General features: G+C 45.2%; 1 protein-coding gene across 12 annotated transcripts in view; it reads left to right on the forward strand.

Annotated features, from left to right (window-relative positions):
- PTPRK (protein tyrosine phosphatase receptor type K) overlaps window positions 1–23,780 on the forward strand; it is a 689,055-nt gene that overhangs the window by 94,777 nt on the left and 570,498 nt on the right. For all 12 annotated transcript variants that reach the window (XM_063917349.1, XM_063917350.1, XM_063917338.1 and 9 more), the window contains exon 2: window positions 5,287–5,409. In XM_063917349.1, the coding sequence (XP_063773419.1) occupies window positions 5,287–5,409 (123 nt within the window). The remainder of the gene's footprint in view (window positions 1–5,286; window positions 5,410–23,780) is intronic.

Genomic DNA, 23,780 nt, shown 5'->3' on the forward strand with positions numbered 1-23,780 from the left:
GAGCCTACTGCACCATGCGGGAGGAAGGGGCCCACCTGGAGTCTGCAAATGGGCCCCCTCCTCTGTTAAAACGCCCCTGATCCCTTCACTGTAGTGCAAAATGTAATTGTTGAGTGTATGGTTTTAAACCTACAGGCGGGGGCTGGCTTTAGTACATCAGGCAATTGTGCTATGGTAGTTAGAGGCCTCCAAAGGTTATCTGAGGCTAGGCTCAGCCTGTTTTGTCCCTGTATTCCCACACTCTCTCCCCGTTTGTTTGTTTGTTTGTTTGTTTGTTTGGTTTGTTGCAGGCTTGGCTGGTTTAAACCAAATATATATATATTTATTTTAAACATACTGTTTTTTGTTTTTATTATGTGACTGCTGGCACGGTGCTGTGACTTTAAAAAAAAAAAAAGCCTTATTCTAAAAAAAAATACCTAGTTATTTTATTCAAAATTTTTAATCTCAGTGGCATGCCCAGTGCTAATGCTTAACTCCTTATTTTGTGTGTGTTTTATGCATTTTCCTTTTGTATTACTATTCAGATCAGGGGCGAAACTAGGATTTTTATCACCCGGGGCAAGGCAGCAATTTGGAGACAGACCCTTGTGGCTCCTTTTGTTTTCCTATGGCTGTTCTGTGGTCCAATTCCGCCACTGTCTTTTGCTCTGCCCAAGTATGATGCTGTCAATTAGCCGGTGCTCATTTTGTGGTGGTCATACTGGCACTAGTATGTATAGGGTTGCCAAGAGGCCATCTGTCCTCTTGGCACCCCCTCAAATATGGCAACCAGGGCAAGTGGCCCCTTAGCACGCGCCCCCCCCCCCCCCAAAAAAAAAAAGAAAAAGAAAAGAAAAAACAAACAGTGACTTATGGGCCCCATACACTACAACGGTATGTCCTGAGGCTGAAGTAGGAGACGATTTCCCTTCAACTCTCCCGGGAGCGGTTCCATACGATTCCATAAAATTTGGTACATTTTGCATGTGATATATCGTAAGCGATCCCAGCCATGCCTGCGGGAACAGACATATCACGAGTGCAGCACTAACAATCTAGGGGTGCCGATCCGACCCTCACGGGAACACGGATCGGATCGGAAACACCTCCAACATGCCCGATTTCACCCGATATATCGTCCCGAATTGCCGAAATTGGATGAAATCGGGCATTATCGTTCTAGTGTATGGGGCCCTTTACAGTACAAGACAATAAAGGACAAGTACAAGGTATATAAACATTGCTGCATTAATGGACATGACGATAAAATAAGCATCAAGGTAGCTGAAACCGAGGGCTAGGTGCCATTGTAAGGATTATGGTGTTGAAAATATTTTAAATAAGCGAAGGATAAGCACATGATAAGCAGTCAGCCTTAGTGGCCAATGGCATGGATAGCAAGGTACAAAATGAGACTGAATATAAAGCAAATAAAAAAATTTAAAAAAAGTATTTTGCAAGATTTACCATAAAAATCAGTCACAAGCGACTATGTATTAATGTTTAGTCTATATCTGTAATAGGAATAATAAGCTGTAAAAATTTTTGGGCTTTGTTGAGATGTAAAATAAGATGTAAAATAAATCAAATCAAACCCTAATAACATTATTAATGTTAGAAAGCATTAAAACATGGTTGATCAAGGTTTCGAATACATTATTCATGTTTTTTTTCCATTAATACACGAATGCAAAAAAAATAATAATCTGGTTTAAACAAACAAAAAAAAGATTTTTTTTTTTTTTTGTTGTGTTTTTTTCTCAACCCTGGTTTGTTGGTTTTCTTTGTCTATTTTAGAGAGGGAAAGAATGGTAGAACACCAGTTCTGGTGCAGAATTGATGATATGTTTGATTTGTAGTTTTAGTCAAGGGCGTTGAGAGCTGACAGGGTCCAGGCACTGGGGGGTAGGGTTGCATGGTCAAATCTTGGAGGTGTGGTCATGCCCCCACCCTCCGCTCACCTTTGTTGCTTTGTTCATTGTACCAACCTGACCTGGGCAGAGTCAATACCTTGCCAAGTGTGTTGTCAAGAATGGATACAGTTTTGTGGATTTTGGTTTCTCTTTTTTTTTCTTGTGCATCTAGGAGGGTATCTTGCTTGTTATTAGTTGTTATAGTAGTGAATTAGGCTGATTCTAGCCATTCTTTCTTTGCCACCATTTAAAAAAAATAGCTTTCTGCCAAATCTGTGTTTCCTGTCCCTCTTATTTCAGGTTCTTTTATTATGATATACACAGAAGGTACTCCTCAGACGATTTGAGGTTTATAGCCACAGGGACCGTCCCACTTCTGCAGAAAATTAAAGAAAAGCCTCTGTTTCTGTCCCCCAAATCCGTATTCTCCATCATCATTTGCACAATTGAAAGTATGTCAAGATCCTCTTACCTCTCCCTCCCAAATAAACGGTCACAGAGGGGGGAATTCAATTAACTTCATTAGGTTAAGATATTAGCACTGCTCATGCTTTCAGCATGCGTGCTTCCACGACCATTGCAATTCAAATACAAAATGCTTAACGTGGCACCTGTGCGGTAATTCTGTAGTGTTCAACTTGGGTGTACTGAGCACCAGAAAGGTGGCAAATACTGCATAATAGGATAGAAGGCTCTGGTGTGCGCAGTTCTGGCAAACATCTAATTACGGGCTTGTATATCCACCATAGGAGCTTCAGAATACAATGGTTTTTATAGTTTGATGTGTACATTGCTGTTCAGCGAACTTGTGACATGGTTATAGTTGACAGTGCAATAGAAATAAGTTTCAGTTATTAGAACATGCAGAGTTTTTTTAGTTTTTTTTGTTTATAGCAATGAAAGTATTCAGTGTAAGTGAATTGAACCAACATGTTAGAATTCTACGCAACAGAGCAGTGTATGTAAGCCACGGGTTTCTAACCTGAGTTAATGCCAAGCTTGCAATTTTGTGATTAAATTTCTGGATTGATGTTCTTTTAATAACAACATTAGTCTGTCTGGAATTATCATTCAGAATCCATTACGTTAGCCATTTAAACAATAATGCAGAAAAAAAAATTAAGCTTTGGGTTAATTTATTGTATCTGTCTATTTTTTTGACAGAGGTTAAAGTGAATGAGGGTTGATTTTGCAAATTGACTAAGACATATTAATGTTCAGTGGTTCATGAAGGCCACTGCAAGAAGTTATTTCCTTGGTTTCAGAAATAGTTCTTTTTGGAATTTGCCTACCAAGGAATTAGTGAAACTTGTATATTGTGGATGAACATTTTTATTTATTTAAAAAACAAAACAAAACATGTATTGCCTAAAATGGGTTACGTACTATTTACCGGTGGGCGGGACGCCGGCTGTCAAGATCCTAACAGCGGCATCCCACCCGCCAGAATGCCGGCAGTGGGGTGAGTGCTAAGAGGCCCCTTGCTGTCTCGTGCTCGCCACGCTGCGGCCTTAGTGTCTCGCTGCGCTCGCCACAGGTTCTGTTCTCACCCTATGGGTGTTGTGGACACCCACGAGTGGGAATAGCCCCTGTGTGCCGGGATCCCGATAGCCGGCAAATTGATTGCACCCCACTACAACAAAGTTTCCTATACCCTTTCCACAGTGCACCCTAACAATCCTGGTTTTAAGGATTACCATGCTTGACCACAGATGGTTAAATAAAAGTGACTGTGGTACTAATTCAGCTGTGCTCAGACACAGATTCTTAAAATGTGCATTGATAGGGTGCTTTGAGGACAGAGTTTGAGAAGCACTTGCTATACAACGTTCTAATCTACTACTAGTGGGAGAAAATCTTAATCATCTAATACCCCTTTTACACCAAAATCCCTGGTCTGACCCAGGATTTGGAACACGGTTCCAAGCCGGGTCAGACCCGGGACTCCCCCCATTTACACTGCAGTGCCGATCCGGGATATTTTGAATCTGCACCGTTTACACTGCACCCGGGTGCAGTGTCTTGTGGGCTGGCGCTTAGAGATGATGTCATCTCCAAGCGCTGGCCCACACTGCAGATCGGGACTCCGGAGTGTCTCGCCGGGGGCAAGCACAGCAATCTGGAAGCTGCTGTGCTGCCCCCAGCCTCCGGCGCTTCCAGGGACCAGACATGGTGCTGCTGTCTGCATAGACAGCATGTGCCATGTCTCCAGCCGCAGCATGGCAACCAGCACGGCGTACACTGTCTGCATAGACAGCGTGCGCCGTGACCCCCAGCCTCTCGACCGCCTACCGGACACTGCGCTACGGGAGGTTTGCCATGCTGTAAATGGGTGCCCATTTACACCGCCTCCTTCCCGGATCTTTCCCGTGTCCAACCCTGCGTATTTGCTGTGTTGGATTCCCGGGAAAGTGGACCCGGGGTTTAGGAGAAGGACCCTTTTACACCGCCTGCTGTCCCGGGATTTTGCGCGCTCCCGTGCAAAGTCCCGGGATATTTCAGGTGGTGTAAAAGGGGTATTATTGTAATAGTCTCAAATTAATAATGTTTTATTATAGTCCCATTTAAAAACAAACATTTTAATACAGATTAATATGGATATAAATGTAGTATATAGAGATTTTTGAACCCTATCTTCCTGCAACATATTGAACAAGCTTTGCATCATTAATATGTGTTGTGCTTAATGTTTAGATTTGACTGAATATATGTGAGCTAGCCCCTCCCATTTCAAGTTTGCTCACATATTAACAGGAATTTGCTGTGCAGCTGATAAGGTTTAAATGCTGCAATCAGTAGCAGCTCGTTACCTGTCTGGCTGGGTGTCTGTAGTCCTCTCCTCCTTGCTCTCCCGGTGATTGATGGCTGACGTCACTGGAAGGGGGGGCTTAACTCTGGCACTGCTAAACAGGCCAGATAGGGTCGATGATATAGCATGGGCTGCACTCTCTCTGCTATAGCAGGTGGACTGGCAGTCCCAGGGACTGTCTAGCTGTGTTTTGCAGGGAGTGCTTCCTATGGGAAGTCACTGCCACTGCTAGGAAGTCCCTACAGGTGGCAGATTTTACTGGGGGGCTGCAGTCCTACAACCTTACAGCCCCTACGTAAATTCTACCACTGGCTGTAACTGGCTACAACTATGACCAGAGTCAAATGAATTGAAAGATTCATGTAATCTTAAGAATTCTGTCCAAAGTGTCTCTTGTGCCCATATGGCCAGGTCAGTTTTATGGTTTGTTAAAAAAAAGTTTGTATTTCATGATCTACACAATGTGTTGTTGTTGTTTTTTTTTTTGTTTACCATTTTCTTATTAGCTGTTACGCCGCACTCTTGTATAACCTCTTAATACTTTTGTTTTCTCATTTTTCACTGTCTTTTTCTTTCTTACAGGAGGTTGTACCTTTAATGATGGCCCAGCAGCTTGTGATTATCATCAGGACTTGTACGATGACTTTGATTGGGACCATGTCAGTGCTCAAGAGCCCCATTACCTACCTACAGAAATGCCAAAAGGTGAGAAAATTCGTGTTCAGTTTGTAGAGTAGTGATCGGTTATGAGCGGTTACAGATTTTAAAATGCAAGCAGTGTCCGCTGCTTATTTCATGTTTCCGGTGTACCCATTTCCCAAGCTTACACAGTGTTTTGGGGGTCTTTTCCACTTCAAATATGTTACTACTGAGTGACCCATAGGTACTGTTGTTGACACTGGCCCTCATTCCGTGTTGATCGCTTGCTGCCATTTTTCGCAGCGCAGTGATCAAGTGAAAAAGCGGCAATTCTGCGCATGGTACGCAGCGCGCATGCGCTAAGTACTTTAACACAAAACTTTGTAGTTTTACCCAAGCTCAAGCAACGTTTTTCAGTCGCTCGAGTGTTCGTAGTATGATTGACAGGAAGTGGGTGTTTCTGGGCGGCAACTCTGCGTTTTCAGGGAGTGTGCTAAAAAACGCAGGTGTGCCAGGCAAAAACGCAGGAGTGGTTGGAGAAACGGGGGAGTGGCTGGCCGCATGCAGGGCGTGTTTATGACGTCAAACCAGGAACTAAACGGACTGCAGTCATCGCAAGATAGGAGTAGGTCTGGAGCTACTCAGAAACAGCATGACATTTTTTAGTAGCAGAACTGCTAATCTTTCGTTCGCACTTCTGCTAAGCTAAGATACACTCCCAGAGGGCGGCGGCCTAGCGTTTGCACTGCTGCTAAAAGCAGCTAGCGAGCGATCAACTCGGAATGAGGGCCACTGTCCATTAATAGACCTTGTCACAGAGTAATAGGCCAAGAGATCACAGTTGCTGTATAAGGAGACAGGAAAGTTTTGCACTTCCATAGTACAGTGTCTTTTTACATTATGTATTTTCTGGCTGTAAATGGATCATCCAATCAGTTAGCATTTAAGCAGTTAGGTGTTTTTTTCCTAATTAGAAATCTGTTTAATAAACCTTGAAAAGTCTTTTCTCCAGCATTTTATCTGGAGAAAGTTTTGTTTTTTCTTAATGTGATTACCAGAAAAGTTGGGGGACACAGATTTGTCTGCCTTTTATTTTCTTTGTTCTTGTGTTGCAGTCCCCATTTGGATTTATTTAAATTGCGATATGTGGCAGTCCTACAGCTTTCAGATGTGTTTTTTTTCTGTTTTGTTATTATTCTGCTATTCATACTTCACTCTACTAAAGGGAATGTTAGTTAATAATTCTTATTTTCCCTTTGCATTTGTCTAGTGCAAATATTAAGGAATAAAGGTATCAAGGTTGTTTTATTATGGTGCAAGTAAATTTGCTTGCAGAGCTTGTTTTATACTATTGTTTGCCTTCCTTCGCACCATAATCTCACTTGCTCCTACATTAGTGGGAGCATGGAACAAGGGATACATTCAACTTTAGTGGGGCTGAGGGATCATGTCCCTGGTCAAAAGCTTAGTGTAAAAGGGGCATCATTTTCAGGGGTCCGTCTCTATGGATTAGTCTGCTCTGGGTAGCTGGCCGAGGGTTTCAGCTTGTAGGCACTGGGTTCAATCCAGACCAGCCAGGAAACGTAGGTGGTTTTATAATCCCAGGATAAAAGCAGATGCATGCATTTTAAGGCAATATGTTTATTGCGCATACAGATGTGTCCTCATACATTATTACTGTAGTCACACCAAACGTCACTTCACGGCACACAAGGTCCGTATGACTCTGCTTGTACCATGTGTATTTCTTTTTCATCCACTAGGGGTCACTGGAGTACTCTTGGGATATGGACGGCTTCCGCAGGAACAAGGCACTGAATAATTAAATTTAGAACTCTCCTCCCCTCCATATCCCAGAGTACCTCAGTGTTTTTTCTGCGCTCATAGTAGCAACAAGGCTTGTGTGGAGCTTATCCACACTACTTTTGAATATATTTATTTTTATTTTTTACAACATTTTCCACATCCCTTCCCCCCTTCCAATAGGCGTGGGTCCGGGATAGTGGAAGCTGCTACAAGCAGCTGTGGCGTGTCGGGCCTCTCTAAAAGAGCTCCCTCACAGCCAAGTGCAGGACTACCTGCAGGAAAGGCTGGACGGAGCTTACAGAAGAAGCCCCGTCATAGCCCCTCACCACAGGCGTCCAGGTATGTTGGGGACGGGGCGGTCAGCTCACGCTGCCGCCCCGATGTGTGGGGACACTGTTGTGAAGCGCCGAGCCGCCCGCCGCCACTTCCAGGACACCGCCACTATGTGAGCGCCCGCCGCCGCTACCTGGTCACCGCCGCTATGTGCTGCCTCCCGCCGCTCACAGAGCCGCACCGGCCGCATTCACCACACATAGCCGCCGCTCCACGGTTCTATGCAGCGCGCTCCCCGGCTCCCGCTACCCTCTACCTCAGCTCCCCGCATGTAAGCCCCGACTCTATGTAATAGACAGCGGTACACGGAGCACGAGGTGGGGGGGGGGGGGCACACACACAAGGGGGGAGAAGTGTGCCCATAGCAGCAGCAGAACGCTGCATGGGTTATTAGATAGATAGGCTATTAAGCCTTTTTTAACAGGATTATTCACTGGTTATATCTGTTTGCAAAAGTTATAACCTTCACTTTGTTTTATACTGTAAGCATGGGGGGGCCATTTTAACCATGCTTCCTGTTTCTTCCTGTTGTGATTCCAGAACGTTCCTGTACTACATCTCTACTCCACCGGAGGCGCAGGGGTGTTAGTGGGAATTTGGGATCAGATTTCATATAGACTGGCGTGCACTGCACTTGGCCAGATAGATAGTCTTTGTATTTTGTATTGTCTGTCTGCATAATGAGTAAGGCACCAGCAAAAACAAAAAAGCAGTTTCACTGCCATGTCTGTAAGAGTGTGTTACCGGATGGATCTACCACATGAAGATCCGGTTTCAAAGCCGGTTTCATCCCCGGACCCTCCATGGGCTATGCTAGCAGATGTCCTGGCTGGATTGCAATCAGAATTGGCCGCCGCTTGACAAGAGCGGGAAGCGGCAAGATCTGAGTCTAGGGTGAGACCGCTAGAACTACCGGAGGGGTTTCAGCCTTACCAAAAGTCCAAGTCCACTTTGGGTAGAAGGGATAAATTTCATTTGTCTTATGATTTACCAGTTTCTGCTATGTTGCATTCTGACTATTCTATGCCAGACCTCTTTGCGCAAGATGACGGTGAGGAGGGAGAAGTAGACCAGCAGTCAGATAGTGACGATTTTGACAGCCCGGGCATTAATAATCTCATCAGAGCGGTGCGTCAGTCTCTGAAGTTTACAGAAACTGAGGAGCCTCTGACAAATGATGAAGTCGTCTTTACTAAACGACCGAGAACTCCAATGTGTTTTCCTGTTTCGGAATCTCTTAATAAGATGTTACTAGAAACACGAAAGAACCCGGATAGACGGTTTTCTATACCTCGCAGATTTAAGTCTAGTTACCCGTTTCCAGAGTCTGTGACAGCTACATGGGAGAATCCGCCATTGGTGGATTCGTCTGTGTCTAAACTTACAAAGAAATTTAACCATACCAGTACCAACTGCTACTACGCTTAAAGACCCTTCGGACCGTAAAATAGAAGCTATGCTAAAGTCCATGTATATAGCAGCAGGAGCGTTGCTTAGACCTGGGTTGGTTGGCATTTGGGTAACTAAGGCGCTAATGGTATGGATAACAGAACTCAAGTCTGCCCTACGTGACGATCACCTTATACTTCTCGCTGATCAAATCTGGGAAGCTGCTGATTATCTATGTACAGCTTCTACTGACGTCTGTCAGCTCACTTCTCGCCTTTCATCGTCGCTAGTTACAGCACGACGAGCACTCTGGCTGTGTTCTTGGCAAGCGGAGGCGGAGGTCAAAAGAGGTATAGAGGCGTTACCTTACGGTGGCGAGAAGTTGTTTGGTCCTGAATTGGACAAATGGATTTCTGAGGCCACGGGAGGAAAGTCTGTTTTCTTACCATTGACTCCAACGGTACCTAGACGGAGATACTCTGGACCTGCGTTCAAATCCTTTAGACCTCAGTCCTTTCGCGGGCGTGGCAGAGGAACAGCCACGCCTGGTAGACGAGGTCGAGGACGTGGTTTCCAACAAACCAACACCAGTCTTCAGGACGCTAAGGTCACCGACAAGCCAGTGGCATGACGGGCTCCCAGCCCATCTCGGATCTCCAATTGTGGGAGCACGCCTTCAGACGTTCCAGTTGGCGTGGCTCCAGACGTCCACAGATGGGTGGATCCGCAATTTAGTGTTAAAAGGTTACAAAATAGAGTTCGACTGTCTCCCGCTGCTGCAGTTTTTTAAGACAGGACTGCCTGTGTCGGACGACAAGAGGGCGGTTCTGCAAATTGCCATTCAGTCTCTGCTGGATGCAGCAGTTTTGATTCCGGTCCCTGTACACCAACAAGGTCAGGGTTATTATTCCAGTCTGTTTGTGGTACCAAAGCCGGATGGCTCGGTCAGGCCAATATTGAACTTAAAGGGTCTCAATCAGTATGTCACTTACTACAGATTCAAGAAGGAATCTCTGCGGTCAGTAATTGCAGGTTTAGAGCCACAGGAATTCATGATTGCACTGGATCTCAAGGATGCGTACTTAAACATTCCGATTTGGCCACCTCATCAGAGGTTCTTGCGGTTTGCAATACGGGAGAACCATTACCAGTTTCAGGCTCTACCGTTTGGCCTCTCGTCAGCGCCTCGGGTATTTACTATGATTTCTGTGATGATAGCTCATCTCAGATCCCTGGGAGTAATAATAATTCCGTACTTGGACAATTTGCTCATCAAAGCTCCGTCTCAACAGATGCTACTCCAACATGCGTTGCTAACGTACAATGTACTGGTTCAGCACGGTTGGATTGTCAACTTCAAGAAATCACATCTGATTCCGTCTCAACGACTTCAATTCCTAAGTATGATTCTCGATACGGTAAATCAAAGAATTTACCTACTAGAACAAAAAGTACAGGTCATTCGTCATCTGGTACAATTAGTGTTCAAGCCACGCACAGTCTCGGTACATTTGTGCATTCGCCTCTTAGGCATAATGGTGGCGGCTTTCGAAGCGCTTCAGTTCGGGAGATTTCACTCACGTCCTTTTCAACTGTATGTGCTCGCACAGTGGTCGGGCTCGCATCTGCAGATTCACCACAGGGTGAGGTTGTCGCCACGGGCCAGAGTGTCTCTACTCTGGTGGCACAAAGTACACAATCAAACCGCAGGGAAACGGTTCGGCGCCTGGAATTGGATAAGTCTAACGACGGACGCGAGTCTCAGAGGTTGGGGAGCTGTAGTTCAAAATTGTCAGCTCCAGGGTCTCTGGGCGGATCACGAAAGATTGCTGTCTATAAATGTCCTGGAACTCCGGGCAATTTACAATGCGCTACAACAAAAAGTGCACATGCTTCGGTCTCAAACTGTTCAGGTGCAGTCAGACAATGCGACGGCAGTCACATACATCAACAAGCAAGGAGGAACGAGAAGCCGCATGGCAATGCGGGAAGTAGCTTGAATCCTCAATTGGGCCGAGCATCACCAAGTGATATTGTCGGCAGTGTTCATTCCGGGAGTGGACAAACTGGGAGGCGGATTATCTCAGCTGTCGGGATTTTCATCCAGGAGAATGGGCATTAAATCCAGAAGTGTTTCACATGTTGGTCCAGAGGTGGGGTTACCCTCAAGTGGACCTGATGGCATCTCGCCACAATCACCAAACGCCCCAGTATGTGTCCAGAACGCGAGATCCAAAGGCAGTGGCGGTGGATGCTCTCACCATCGCATGGCCGTACAGCCTCGTGTATCTGTTTCCACCGTTTCCGCTGCTCCCTCTGTTGCTAAAACGGATCAAAAGAGAGTCTGTCACAGTCATACTAGTGGCGCCTCGGAGAGCTTGGTTCTCTGATCTCCGCGGACTACTGGCAGACTATCCTTGGCCGCTCCCACTACGTCCGGATCTGTTACAACAGGGTCCGTTCCTTTACCCCGATTTAGCGCGGCTGCGTTTGACGGGGTGGCTGTTGAGACCGCCCTCTTAAGAAGAGAGGGCATTCCAGAATCGGTTATACCAACCATGTTACGAGCTAGGAAGCCGGTTACGGCAGCTCATTATTACAGAATTTGGCGTGCCTATATAGCTTGGTGTGAAGATCGGAAGTTTCCGACATCTTTCAAGTTATCCCATCTTTTGTTATTTCTACAGACGGAGTTAGATGGAGGACTGCGTTTATCTACACTAAAGGTGCAGGTATCTGCGTTGTCAATTTACTTTCAAAGATGATTGGCTTTATTGCCATCGGTACACACTTTTCTGCAAGGTGTCCTCAGAGTACAGCCTCCATTCATTCCACCTACAGCGCCATGGGACTTGAATCTGCTTTTAGATTTCTTACAGTCTTCATATTTTGAACCCTTACAACAAGTGGATATTAAGTTTCTCACTTGGAAAACAATTTTTCTACTAGCCTTAGCTTCGGCAAGGCGTGTTTCAGATTTGGGTGCCTTGTCATGCAAGCCACCGTATTTGGTGTTTCATGATGACAGAGCGGAACTTCGGACGAATCCCGCTTTCTTACCAAAGGTAGTGTCATCTTTTCACATCAATCAGCCAATAGTAGTTCCTGTGTTGACAGGAAATTCTGGAACCTTGGATGTGGTACGCGCATTACGCGTTTATGTATCCCGAACGTCTACAGTTCGTAAGACGGATACGTTGTTTGTTCTCTATGATGCTGCCAAGATGGGTTGGCCAGCTTCTAAGCAGACCTTATCCAGATGGATTAAACTGACCATTCGTCAGGCTTACCTTCATGCTAGGTTACAACCGCCTACATCAGTAACAGCTCATTACACACTTTCTGTGGGAACTTCGTGGGCAGTTGGTCGTGGGGCTTCTACGACGCAGCTTTGCCGTGCGGCTACGTGGTCATCAGTGCACACGTTTGTGCGCTTTTACAAGTTTGATACGTTTGCGGCATCGGCATCTAGCTTTGGCTGCCTAGTGTTTCAGGTACCAAACTGCTCTCCCGCCCACGGGGGAAGCTTTGGTACGTCCCAAGAGTACTCCAGTGACCCCTAGTGGATGAAAAAGAAAATAGGATTTTGGTACTTACCAGGTAAATCCTTTTCTTTGAATCCATAGGGGGCACTGGACGCCCACCCAGAGCAGTTTTACCTGGTTTGTGGTAAGTTTAGGGGATCTTATGGTAACACATTCTCACCGACTGGTTCAAAGTTTAAAGTTCTATCGGTTATAGTGCCAACTGTTGTCAGTCACGTTATGTGTCAACTTTATTGTTGTCCGTTATGTTATATGTACTTCTCCATTGTCAACCTCTCTATAGCTCCTGTTCGGCTCAGTAAAAAACACTGAGGTACTCTGGGATATGGAGGGGAGGAGAGTTCTAAATGTAATTATTCAGTGCCTTGTTCCTGCGGAAGCCGTCCATATCCCAAGAGTACTCCAGTGCCCCCTATGGATTCAAAGAAAAGGATTTACCTGGTAAGTACCAAAATCCTATTTTTTTCCCCAAGTGCATCCTAATTGCAATGTGATGCCACAAAAATGCTTCAGTAGACTGCACTCATTAATTTGAACAATTATATGTGTGCGACTGTGTCTCTGAATCTGTATACGAAGGTCTATGATGCAGGTTTTTTCATGTCAAGTTCCCTTGTGCTTAGTAAACAGATTTAGACTCAGTCTATCAAATTATTCAGTGCAGTCTCTTGAAACCATTTTGTCGCTTCCAATTGTGACTAAGAAGCACATTCGGACCACGATGAGGCTGCACCTCTCTGCATGGCTCACTCGCACCGCACGGCGTATTGCAACTAGATGTATGAGGACACATCTGTATGTCTTCAAAAAGACAAGTTCTTTGCTGAAGGTGCTTGGGACAATTACAGCATGCAGATGTCAGAGAAATACAATTCTTCTTGATGTTCAAAGGATACACACAGATTCGGTGCTCAGAGGCCCTCTTTACATCAGGGTCTAGTACACTTTACCACCTGGGTTAAGCCCTTGGTCCTTTAACCAATTGCGCCATGTTCATGCACTGTGCCTGCACACATTTAACATTCTCCTTAATGGACTAAGGAGGGTGGTCACTCCTCTGTTCCTGACACATAGGAGAAGATGTAATGAGTAGTGAAGTGAGCCAATGGAGAAGTTGCCCATGGCAAACAATCAGCATTAAAGTAACATTTATAAACGTATACAGAGCATGGATACAGAGCATGGGAAACTTCTCCACTGGCTCACTTCTCCACTCTTTTCACTGCTAAGTACATTTCCCCCATAGACAGGTAACCGCACCCCAGGTGCCGGCAAATATGGAGAAAGGGGGATGGCTCCTGACACAACTTATGTACAGGTTTCTATTCAGGATGGTATATGAACATGTTGGCATTCATACATGTCAACATGGTTAAATGCTAATATTTCCATTGTCAACCAAAGGTCCATGTCGACATTCTGACTGTCTACATTCTGAATGCCAACCTTTCATACCACATCCCTCTCAACCATATACTAAAAAAAGCATCAGAGCTCTTCCTCACACACCTGACTGCAAATGAGAAGTAGGGGTCAGGGTAGATATGTCCCCCCCAGACAACAGAATCAGAATTAAGGCATGGGGGCCATCCACCAATGAGCGTGTTCATTGGCTTTGACAGAAGCTTGTATTGTCCTGACACTGTGCTGCCGCCCAGACCAAGTCTGCGCCTCCTGGCTGAGGCAGGCAGATTATATTCCCTGAAACACCAGACACAGTAATAAACTCTGGGGCAGTAGTCGACTTACTGACAGGGTCATGTCTGCAAAAAATCCCTTTTGCTTCTCATGTCTAACAAAGCAGTCTGTGTCAGAAAAGGGAGACAGTGCTAACTTTATTATTTAAAAATAAAATAGAGCCTTGTGAAAGTGTTTCTAAAGGGACCTTGTTCCACCCGTCGGTATGTTAATCCTACACTGCTAGGCATAGTGCACACTAGAAGGAAAAAAAATGATGATGCTGGTCTGTAGTGCCAATGCTAATGCATCATATGGGGGAGCACTACAGTTGTCAAATTGGCACTCCAGAGGCTCAGTCTTTAAGTATTTGACCCTGACAGCCAAACGGGGTGGGAAAGAGACTCCATGTGTTTGCAATTTTAAACTGGCTTCTAAATATAAGAGCTCCACCAACTCTGAATTTCAGGTCCCTTTAGGGTAATACCTGCCCCCTGGAAATGTACTCTCTCCACCCCAGTATCTCATTACATAATTCTCCTCCATTACATGAAACCTTTGTTTCCTGGCCACTCAGCAGCTTGAGGCGCATCAGAGCTCTGCCTTTGTATATAGGATATGCTCCTGTCCTCTGGAACATTGTAGAGAGAGATTTAGAGATTTCTGAAGTGAAAATCAAACAGTGGTTGGCATAAATCCCCCCACCTCTGAGTACAAGAGTACAATCAGTGTAAATGTGATTTATGCAAATGTTGGCATTGTTAATTACCATGGAGAATAGGTAATGAATAGCTGAAGAGGTATAGCCTTGCTGACCTTGCCTACTCACCTTTGATGAACAGCTTAATCGACTGTTCTAAGACAGATACTCAGGGAGAATGAAAGCATCTGAAATTTCAACCAAGTTCTCAATAGTAATATTATATAATTAGTAATATGATTGAGGTCACTGCCACTTAAGAAAATCTTGCTTTATGTAAATTCAGAAGGACAGAAATACACCTGTTTTGTAGTTCTGTAGCTTAGAACCTTAATCGCAGTTATACATGTTGCAGATCATCTCTCTAGAAAAGGAATTTGCAGATGATATCTGGAATATGTATCCTTTTGTAAAGGAAGACTGAAACCTTTTTTTTCTCCTGATTTTAGGGCTCTTAGTCCAAAGAAAGATTTTCTACATATTTGTGCCATTTGCTTCTAACACAAACCTTTTGCATGTTTGTGGGAACCTGTTTAACATAGATATTGTGTCATATGTGAGAGGGGGCCGGAGGTGTGGGATGGCGGCCGATCTCGATTTTTTAAAATTGAATTACATTTTTTAAAGCTGCAATCATTTACAAGGCAAAACCATGCCTTATAAATGATTGCTGCTTTAAAGATCATCTGGCATCCAACACCTACAGCAAACTCGAACCCTATTACAAATGCTCCAAGAGCTTGTTGGAATATTAGATCCACCAAGAACCTGTGACTGTCACAGAAAGATTTCATGACCGCTGTCCCGCAAAGGGTACTGGAAAACAATGAAGGAATAGTACAAAGTACATTATCCATAAATCCATTTCACATGGTTAAATGGGTGTTCTTGTCTACTAAGCGTGGAGTGTAGTATGGCCTATCACATTGGTATGACACACAGGGTTGAGGTTTTTTTATTATTATTAATTTGGAGTCTATATATATATATATATATATATATATATATATATATGTATATGTGAAGGATGGAACGCTACCACAACCTTCTGTGGCTCAGGAAAGAACCACAGCCGTTCTTACTTAAGAGGAGTTCAGGTATATACATATGCTCAGGGGTGGAGACAGGAGGGTGTGTACTGTACATTTAGCACCCCTGTGTGTGCTGGATCCTACAAACCCTAACCTACCTGTTTGCTGTACTCATGAATGCTGTTACTTGTGAGCTTTACTTTTATTGCGCTGGCTGTGGATTTTTGCTGGAATAATAGCTTACTTGTTTTGAAGCACTTGTCTCCAGTGGTTGCCTGAAATCTGCCTGCTACAATGTACTATTGGTTGTTAATTTACAGCCATAATGAATTAATCAATAATAATCTTTTTATAGATATCTGAAAGGTTTAAGCAGTCACATGGGACATATCATGTAATACTTCTACCTTTGCGCAGGAGACGGGCCACTTTATGTAGAAATGTAAATAGATGACTTTGGCGGTAATGTATCAAACCTTTAAAAGAGACAGGTGGTGAAGTTTTCCATAGCAAGCCAACAAATCAACTTCTAGCTATCATTTTATAGAATGATAGCTAGAAGCAGATTGGATGCTGTAGGGAACTTCTGCATGTGTCATCAGAAGGTTTGATATATCTGCCCTCATGAGAGCAATTAAAATGCTGTTACCCTCAGAACAGGTAACCTTTTCTATAAATCTATTCAGTTGTCCGTTTAATGTGTAGTTGGATGTGACATGTCTGCTTTAATAGAAAAGTGCCTCGTTGTCTTTCAGAATTGTTGTATCCCTTTGGGCTGCTAATAAAAGCTTAGCACTCTTGCGCTTTACATTTCACAATTGACTGTTATTGATTTCTCCAGAAAGAGTGATGATCAGAACTGTGTATCTCAGCCAACGCTTCCACCCAGAGTGCTTTTTAACGCTCTTAAAACATTTCCATTAATGTTTGGTATCATTTTTCTAAGACACGGAGCTCAAAGATATGGAGTCTTAAGGTACATTAAAAAGGTAGGTATTACTAGAGACCACAGGAGACCAGGCTGGATATAAATAAAGACTACAGCCACAGCATTTTTATGAAAAAGTGACATATTGTAATGGTCTCAAACTTTATGTTCATATACACTGGTCCTTTACATGGCCTCACTACTTATAGAACTAATGTAGGAGGTCAACATCTAGAAACAGAAAGACCAAATAGGTCCAAACACAGTCTAAGGGAATGATTCAATTGTTTATCGCACCCAATGTCCCATCTACAGTGAGAGAAGATGTGGGGGCCGCAATATTCATATGGGTTTTTTCACGCTTTTTGATGAAAACAGTAGCTATTGGGGTGCACAAGTCACTTTTCACTCATTTCAGCTTGCCAGCATGAGGAGCTGTGAACTGAAATGCTTCCACTGTAAGCTGTTTGCGCCCGAGTGGAGCAACAATTGAATTGCTCAGTCAGGTGCCATCTACTGGCTGCCAGTGCCTGAAACAATTGAATTCCACCCTAAATGTCTTTAAATTAATCAATAACTATATTTCTCTATCGTCCTAAGTGGATGCTGGGGTTCCTGAAAGGACCATGGGGAATAGCGGCTCCGCAGGAGACAGGGCACAAAAAAGTAAAGCTTTACTAGGTCAGGTGGTGTGCACTGGCTCCTCCCCCTATGACCCCCCTCCAGACTCCAGTTAGATTTTGTGCCCGAACGAGAAGGGTGCAATCTAGGTGGCTCTCCTAAAGAGCTGCTTAGAGAAAGTTTAGTTTAGGTTTTTTTCTTTACAGTGAGTCCTGCTGGCAACAGGATCACTGCAACGTGGGACTTAGGGGGAAAGTAGTAAACTCACCTGCATGCAGAGTGGATTTGCTGCTTGGCTACTGGACACCATTAGCTCCAGAGGGATCGAACACAGGCCCAGCCGTGGAGTCCGGTCCCGGAGCCGCGCCGCCGACCCCCTTGCAGATGCTGAAGCGTGAAGAGGTCCGGAAACCGGCGGCTGAAGACTCCTCAGTCTTCATAAGGTAGCGCACAGCACTGCAGCTGTGCGCCATTTTCCTCTCAGCACACTTCACTGGGCAGTCACTGAGGGTGCAGAGCGCTGGGGGGGGGCGCTCTGAGAGGCAAATATAAACCTTATACAAGGCTAAAAATACCTCACATATAGCCCATAGGGGCTATATGGAGATATTTAACCCCTGCCTGACTGGAAAAATAGCGGGAGAAGAACCCGCCGAAAAAGGGGCGGGGCCTATCTCCTCAGCACACGGCGCCATTTTCTGTCACAGCTCCGCTGGTCAGAACGGCTCCCAGGTCTCTCCCCTGCACTGCACTACAGAAACAGGGTAAAACAGAGAGGGGGGGCACATTAATGGCTATATATATATATATATATTAAAGCAGCTATAAGGGAGCACTTAATAAAGGATATCCCTTGTATATATAGCGCTTTGTGGTGTGTGCTGGCAGACTCTCCCTCTGTCTCCCCAAAAGGGCTAGTGGGTCCTGTCTTCATTAGAGCATTCCCTGTGAGTTTGCGGTGTGTGTCGGTACGTGGTGTCGACATGTATGAGGACGATATTGGTGTGGAGGCGGAGCAATTGCCAAATATGCAGATGTCACCCCCCAGGGGGTCGACACCAGAATGGATGCCTTTATTTGTGGAATTACGTGATGGTTTATCTTCCCTTAAACAGTCAGTTGAGGACATGAGGCGGCCGGACAATCAATTAATGCCTGTCCAGGCGCCTCAAACACCGTCAGGGGCTGTAAAACGCCCTTTGCCTCAGTCGGTCGACACAGACCCAGACACGGGCACTGATTCCAGTGACGACGGTAGAAATTCAAACGTATTTTCCAGTAGGGCCACACGTTATATGATTTTGGCAATGAAGGAGACGTTACATTTAGCTGATACTACAGATACCGTAAAACAGGGTATTATGTATGGTGTGAAAAAACTACAAACAGTTTTTCCTGAATCAGAAGAATTAAATGACGTGTGTGATGAAGCGTGGGTTGCTCCTGATAAAAAGTTGATAATTTCAAAAAAGTTATTGGCATTATACCCTTTCCCGCCAGAGGTTAGGGCGCGCTGGGAAACACCCCCTAAGGTGGACAAGGCGCTCACACGCTTATCCAAACAAGTGGCGTTACCCTCTCCTGAGACGGCCGCACTTAAGGATCCATCAGATAGAAAGATGGAAGTTATTCAAAAGAATATATACACACATGCAGGTGTTATACTACGACCAGCTATAGCAACTGCCTGGATGTGCAGTGCTGGAGTAGTTTGGTCAGAATCCCTGATTGAAAATATTGATACCCTAGATAGGGACAATGTTTTACTGTCGTTAGAACAAATAAAGGATGCATTTATCTATATGCGTGATGCACAGAGGGATATTTGCACACTGGCATCTCGGGTGAGTGCTATGTCCATTTCAGCCAGAAGAGCCTTATGGACACGACAGTGGACAGGCGATGCGGATTCAAAACGTCACATGGAGGTTTTGCCGTATAAAGGGGAGGAGTTATTTGGAGTTGGTCTATCAGACTTGGTGGCCACGGCTACTGCCGGGAAATCCACTTTTTTACCTCAAGTCACTCCCCAACAGAGAAAGGCACCGACCTTTCAACCGCAGCCTTTTCGCTCCTACAAAAATAAGAGAGCAAAGGGCTTGTCGTACCTGCCACAAGGCAGAGGAAGAGGGAAGAGACACCAACAGGCAGCTCCTTCCCAGGAACAGAAGCCCTCCCCGGCTCCTGCAAAAACCTCAGCATGACGCTGGGGCCTCTCAAGCGGACTCGGGGACAGTGGGGGGGCCGTCTCAAAAATTACAGCGCGCAGTGGGCTCACTCGCAGGTAGACCCCTGGATCCTGCAGATAATATCTCAGGGGTACAGGTTGGAATTAGAGACGGATCCTCCTCATCGTTTCCTGAAGTCTGCCTTACCAACCGTCTCTTCCGAAAGGGAGAGGGTGTTGGAAGCCATTCACAAGCTGTACGCTCAGCAGGTGATAGTCAAAGTACCCCTATTACAACAAGGAAAGGGGTATTATTCCACTCTATTTGTGGTACCGAAGCCGGATGGCTCGGTAAGGCCTATTCTAAATCTGAAGTCCTTGAACCTCTACATAAAAAAGTTCAAGTTCAAGATGGAGTCACTCAGAGCAGTGATAGCGAACCTGGAAGAAGGGGACTTTATGGTATCCTTGGACATCAAGGATGCGTATCTACACGTTCCGATTTACCCCGCACACCAGGGGTACCTCAGGTTCATTGTTCAAAACTGTCACTATCAGTTTCAGACGCTGCCGTTCGGATTGTCCACGGCGCCTCGGGTCTTTACCAAGGTAATGGCCGAGATGATGATTCTTCTTCGAAGAAAAGGCGTATTAGTTATCCCATACTTGGACGATCTCCTAATAAGGGCAAGGTCCAGAGAACAGCTGGAGACAGCTTTAGCACTATCTCAAGAGGTGCTAAGACAACACGGGTGGATTCTGAATATTCCAAAATCCCATTTAATCCCGACAACTCGTCTGCTGTTCCTAGGAATGATTCTGGACACGGTTCAGAAAAAGGTTTTCCTTCCAGAGGAAAAAGCCAAGGAGTTATCCGATCTGGTCAGGAACCTCCTAAAACCAGGAAAAGTGTCAGTACATCAATGCACAAGAGTCCTGGGAAAAATGGTGGCTTCTTACGAAGCAATTCCATTCGGCAGATTCCATGCAAGAATATTCCAAAGGGATCTGTTGGACAAATGGTCAGGGTCGCATCTGCAGATGCACCTGCGAATAACCCTGTCACCAAAGACAAGGGTGTCACTTCTGTGGTGGTTGCAGAAGGCTCACCTATTAGAAGGCCGCAGATTCGGCATTCAGGATTGGATCCTGGTGACCACGGACGCCAGCCTGAGAGGCTGGGGAGCAGTCACACAAGGAAGAAACTTCCAGGGAGTATGGACGAGTCTGGAAAAGTCTCTTCACATAAACATTCTGGAACTAAGAGCAATCTACAATGCTCTAAGCCAGGCGGAACTTCTCCTGCAAGGAAAGCCGGTGTTGATTCAGTCGGACAACATCACGGCGGTCGCCCATGTAAACAGGCAGGGCGGCACAAGAAGCAGGAGTGCAATGGCAGAAGCTGCCAAGATTCTTCGCTGGGCGGAGAATCACGTGATAGCACTGTCAGCAGTGTTCATCCCGGGCGTGGACAACTGGGAAGCAGACTTCCTCAGCAGACACGATCTTCATCCGGGAGAGTGGGGTCTACATCCAGAAGTCTTCAACATGTTAATAGACCGTTGGGAAAGACCAATTGTAGACATGATGGCGTCTCGCCTCAACAAGAAACTGGACAAATATTGCGCCAGGTCAAGAGATCCACAGGCAATAGCTGTGGACGCACTGGTAACTCCTTGGGTGTACCAGTCAGTGTATGTGTTTCCTCCTCTGCCGCTCATACCAAAGGTATTGAAGATCATACGGCAAAGAAGAGTAAGAACAATACTAGTGGTTCCGGATTGGCCGAGAAGGACTTGGTATCCGGAACTTCAAGAGATGCTCACGGACGAACCGTGGCCTCTACCTCTGAGAAGGGACCTGCTACAGCAGGGTCCCTGTCTTTTTCAAGACTTACCGCGGCTGCGTTTGACGGCATGGCGGTTGAACGCCAGATCCTAAAAGGGAAAGGCATTCCAGAAGAAGTCATTCCTACCTTGATTAAGGCACGGAAGGAAGTCACCGTGAAACATTATCACCGCATTTGGCGAAAATATGTAGCGTGGTGCGAGGATCGGAAGGTTCCGACGGAGGAATTCCAACTGGGTCGTTTCCTACATTTCCTGCAATCAGGATTATCTATGGGTCTCAAATTGGGATCCATTAAGGTTCAAATTTCGGCCCTGTCAATATTCTTCCAAAAAGAATTGGCCTCTGTCCCTGAGGTCCAGACTTTTGTCAAGGGAGTACTGCATATACAGCCTCCTGTGGTGCCTCCGGTGGCACCGTGGGATCTAAATGTAGTTTTAGATTTCCTCAAATCCCATTGGTTTGAACCATTGAAAAAGGTGGATTTGAAATATCTCACATTGAAAGTGACTATGTTACTAGCCCTGGCCTCTGCCAGGAGAGTATCTGAATTGGCGGCTTTATCTTATAAAAGTCCTTATCTAATCTTCCATTCGGATAGGGCAGAACTGCGGACTCGTCCGCATTTTCTCCCTAAAGTGGTATCAGCATTTCATCTGAACCAACCTATTGTGGTGCCTGCGGCCACTAGCGACTTGGAGGACTCCAAGTTGTTGGACGTTGTCAGAGCCTTAAAAATATACATTGCAAGGACGGCTGGAGTCAGAAAATCTGACTCGCTGTTTATATTGTATGCACCCAACAAGTTGGGCGCACCTGCTTCTAAGCAGTCGATTGCTCGTTGGATTTGTAACACAATTCAACTTGCACATTCTGTGGCAGGCCTGCCACAGCCTAAAACTGTAAAAGCCCACTCCACAAGGAAGGTGGGCTCATCTTGGGCGGCTGCCCGAGGGGTCTCGGCATTACAACTCTGCCGAGCAGCTACGTGGTCGGGGGAGAACACGTTTGTAAAATTTTACAAATTTGATACCCTGGCAAAGGAGGACCTGGAGTTCTCTCATTCGGTGCTGCAGAGTCATCCGCACTCTCCCGCCCGTTTGGGAGCTTTGGTATAATCCCCATGGTCCTTTCAGGAACCCCAGCATCCACTTAGGACGATAGAGAAAATAAGAATTTACTTACCGATAATTCTATTTCTCGGAGTCCGTAGTGGATGCTGGGCGCCCATCCCAAGTGCGGATTATCTGCAATACTTGTACATAGTTATTGTTAACTAATTCGGGTTATTGTTAAGGAGCCATCTTTAAGAGGCCCTTTCTGTTGTCATACTGTTAACTGGGTTTAGATCACAAGTTGTACGGTGTGATTGGTGTGGCTGGTATGAGTCTTACCCGGGATTCAAAATGCCTCCCTTATTGTGTATGCTCGTCCGGGCACAGTACCTAACTGGAGTCTGGAGGGGGGTCATAGGGGGAGGAGCCAGTGCACACCACCTGACCTAGTAAAGCTTTACTTTTTTGTGCCCTGTCTCCTGCGGAGCCGCTATTCCCCATGGTCCTTTCAGGAACCCCAGCATCCACTACGGACTCCGAGAAATAGAATTATCGGTAAGTAAATTCTTATTATTTATAGGTAACCTCTAGATGTGAAAGATTGTAAAAGATTGTTAATGTACTCTGTGCTTGGTACAATGCCAGATACACATCCAGTGTCGGACTGGGGCAGTGATAGGGGTCCGTACTTAAGGGTGTGGCCAGCCACAAAGGGGGTGTGGCCAGCCTCCACAGAGGCTTGAAATATACAATAGTCTAGTGCAGTGTAATGCAACATATCTACCATATATAATACAAGTGCACAGTCTGGTACCTGATCCCTAGAGGAAGGAGTGGGCCCTCAGGCAGTGGGGCCTACCGGTGGTTTCCCTGGTACCCCTGTGGGCCAGTCTGACCCTGTACACATCCTTCTAATATTGACAGAAAAATTGGTTGCGCTACCTGATATTAATAATGAAAATTGTTTTGTCAAGCTTTGCATGTCACGGGATGGTATAGGTGTTTGTAAACACCCTCATATACAGTAGTTTGTGTTATAGATTGGGTTTTATGTTCTGAAGACTTATCCTGCACCCACCTCACTGGATGCAGCAACGCTGTTTAGGTTATATATATGTTTATGTGCAAGTATATGTGTATGTATGTATGTGTGTGTGTGTGTGTGTGTGTGTGTATATATATATATATATATATATATATATATATATATATATATATATATATATATAAAAAAAATATTTTTTTTAGTTTTATAAATGACATTGAATGCAGCATTGTGTATTTTTTTTTAAACAATACAGAAAATCCTTTTACGGAAGCCTTAAATAGTAAGAAAA

This window comes from Pseudophryne corroboree, chromosome 4 (assembly GCF_028390025.1).
Source record: "Pseudophryne corroboree isolate aPseCor3 chromosome 4, aPseCor3.hap2, whole genome shotgun sequence".
NCBI classification, from domain to species: domain Eukaryota; kingdom Metazoa; phylum Chordata; class Amphibia; order Anura; family Myobatrachidae; genus Pseudophryne; species Pseudophryne corroboree.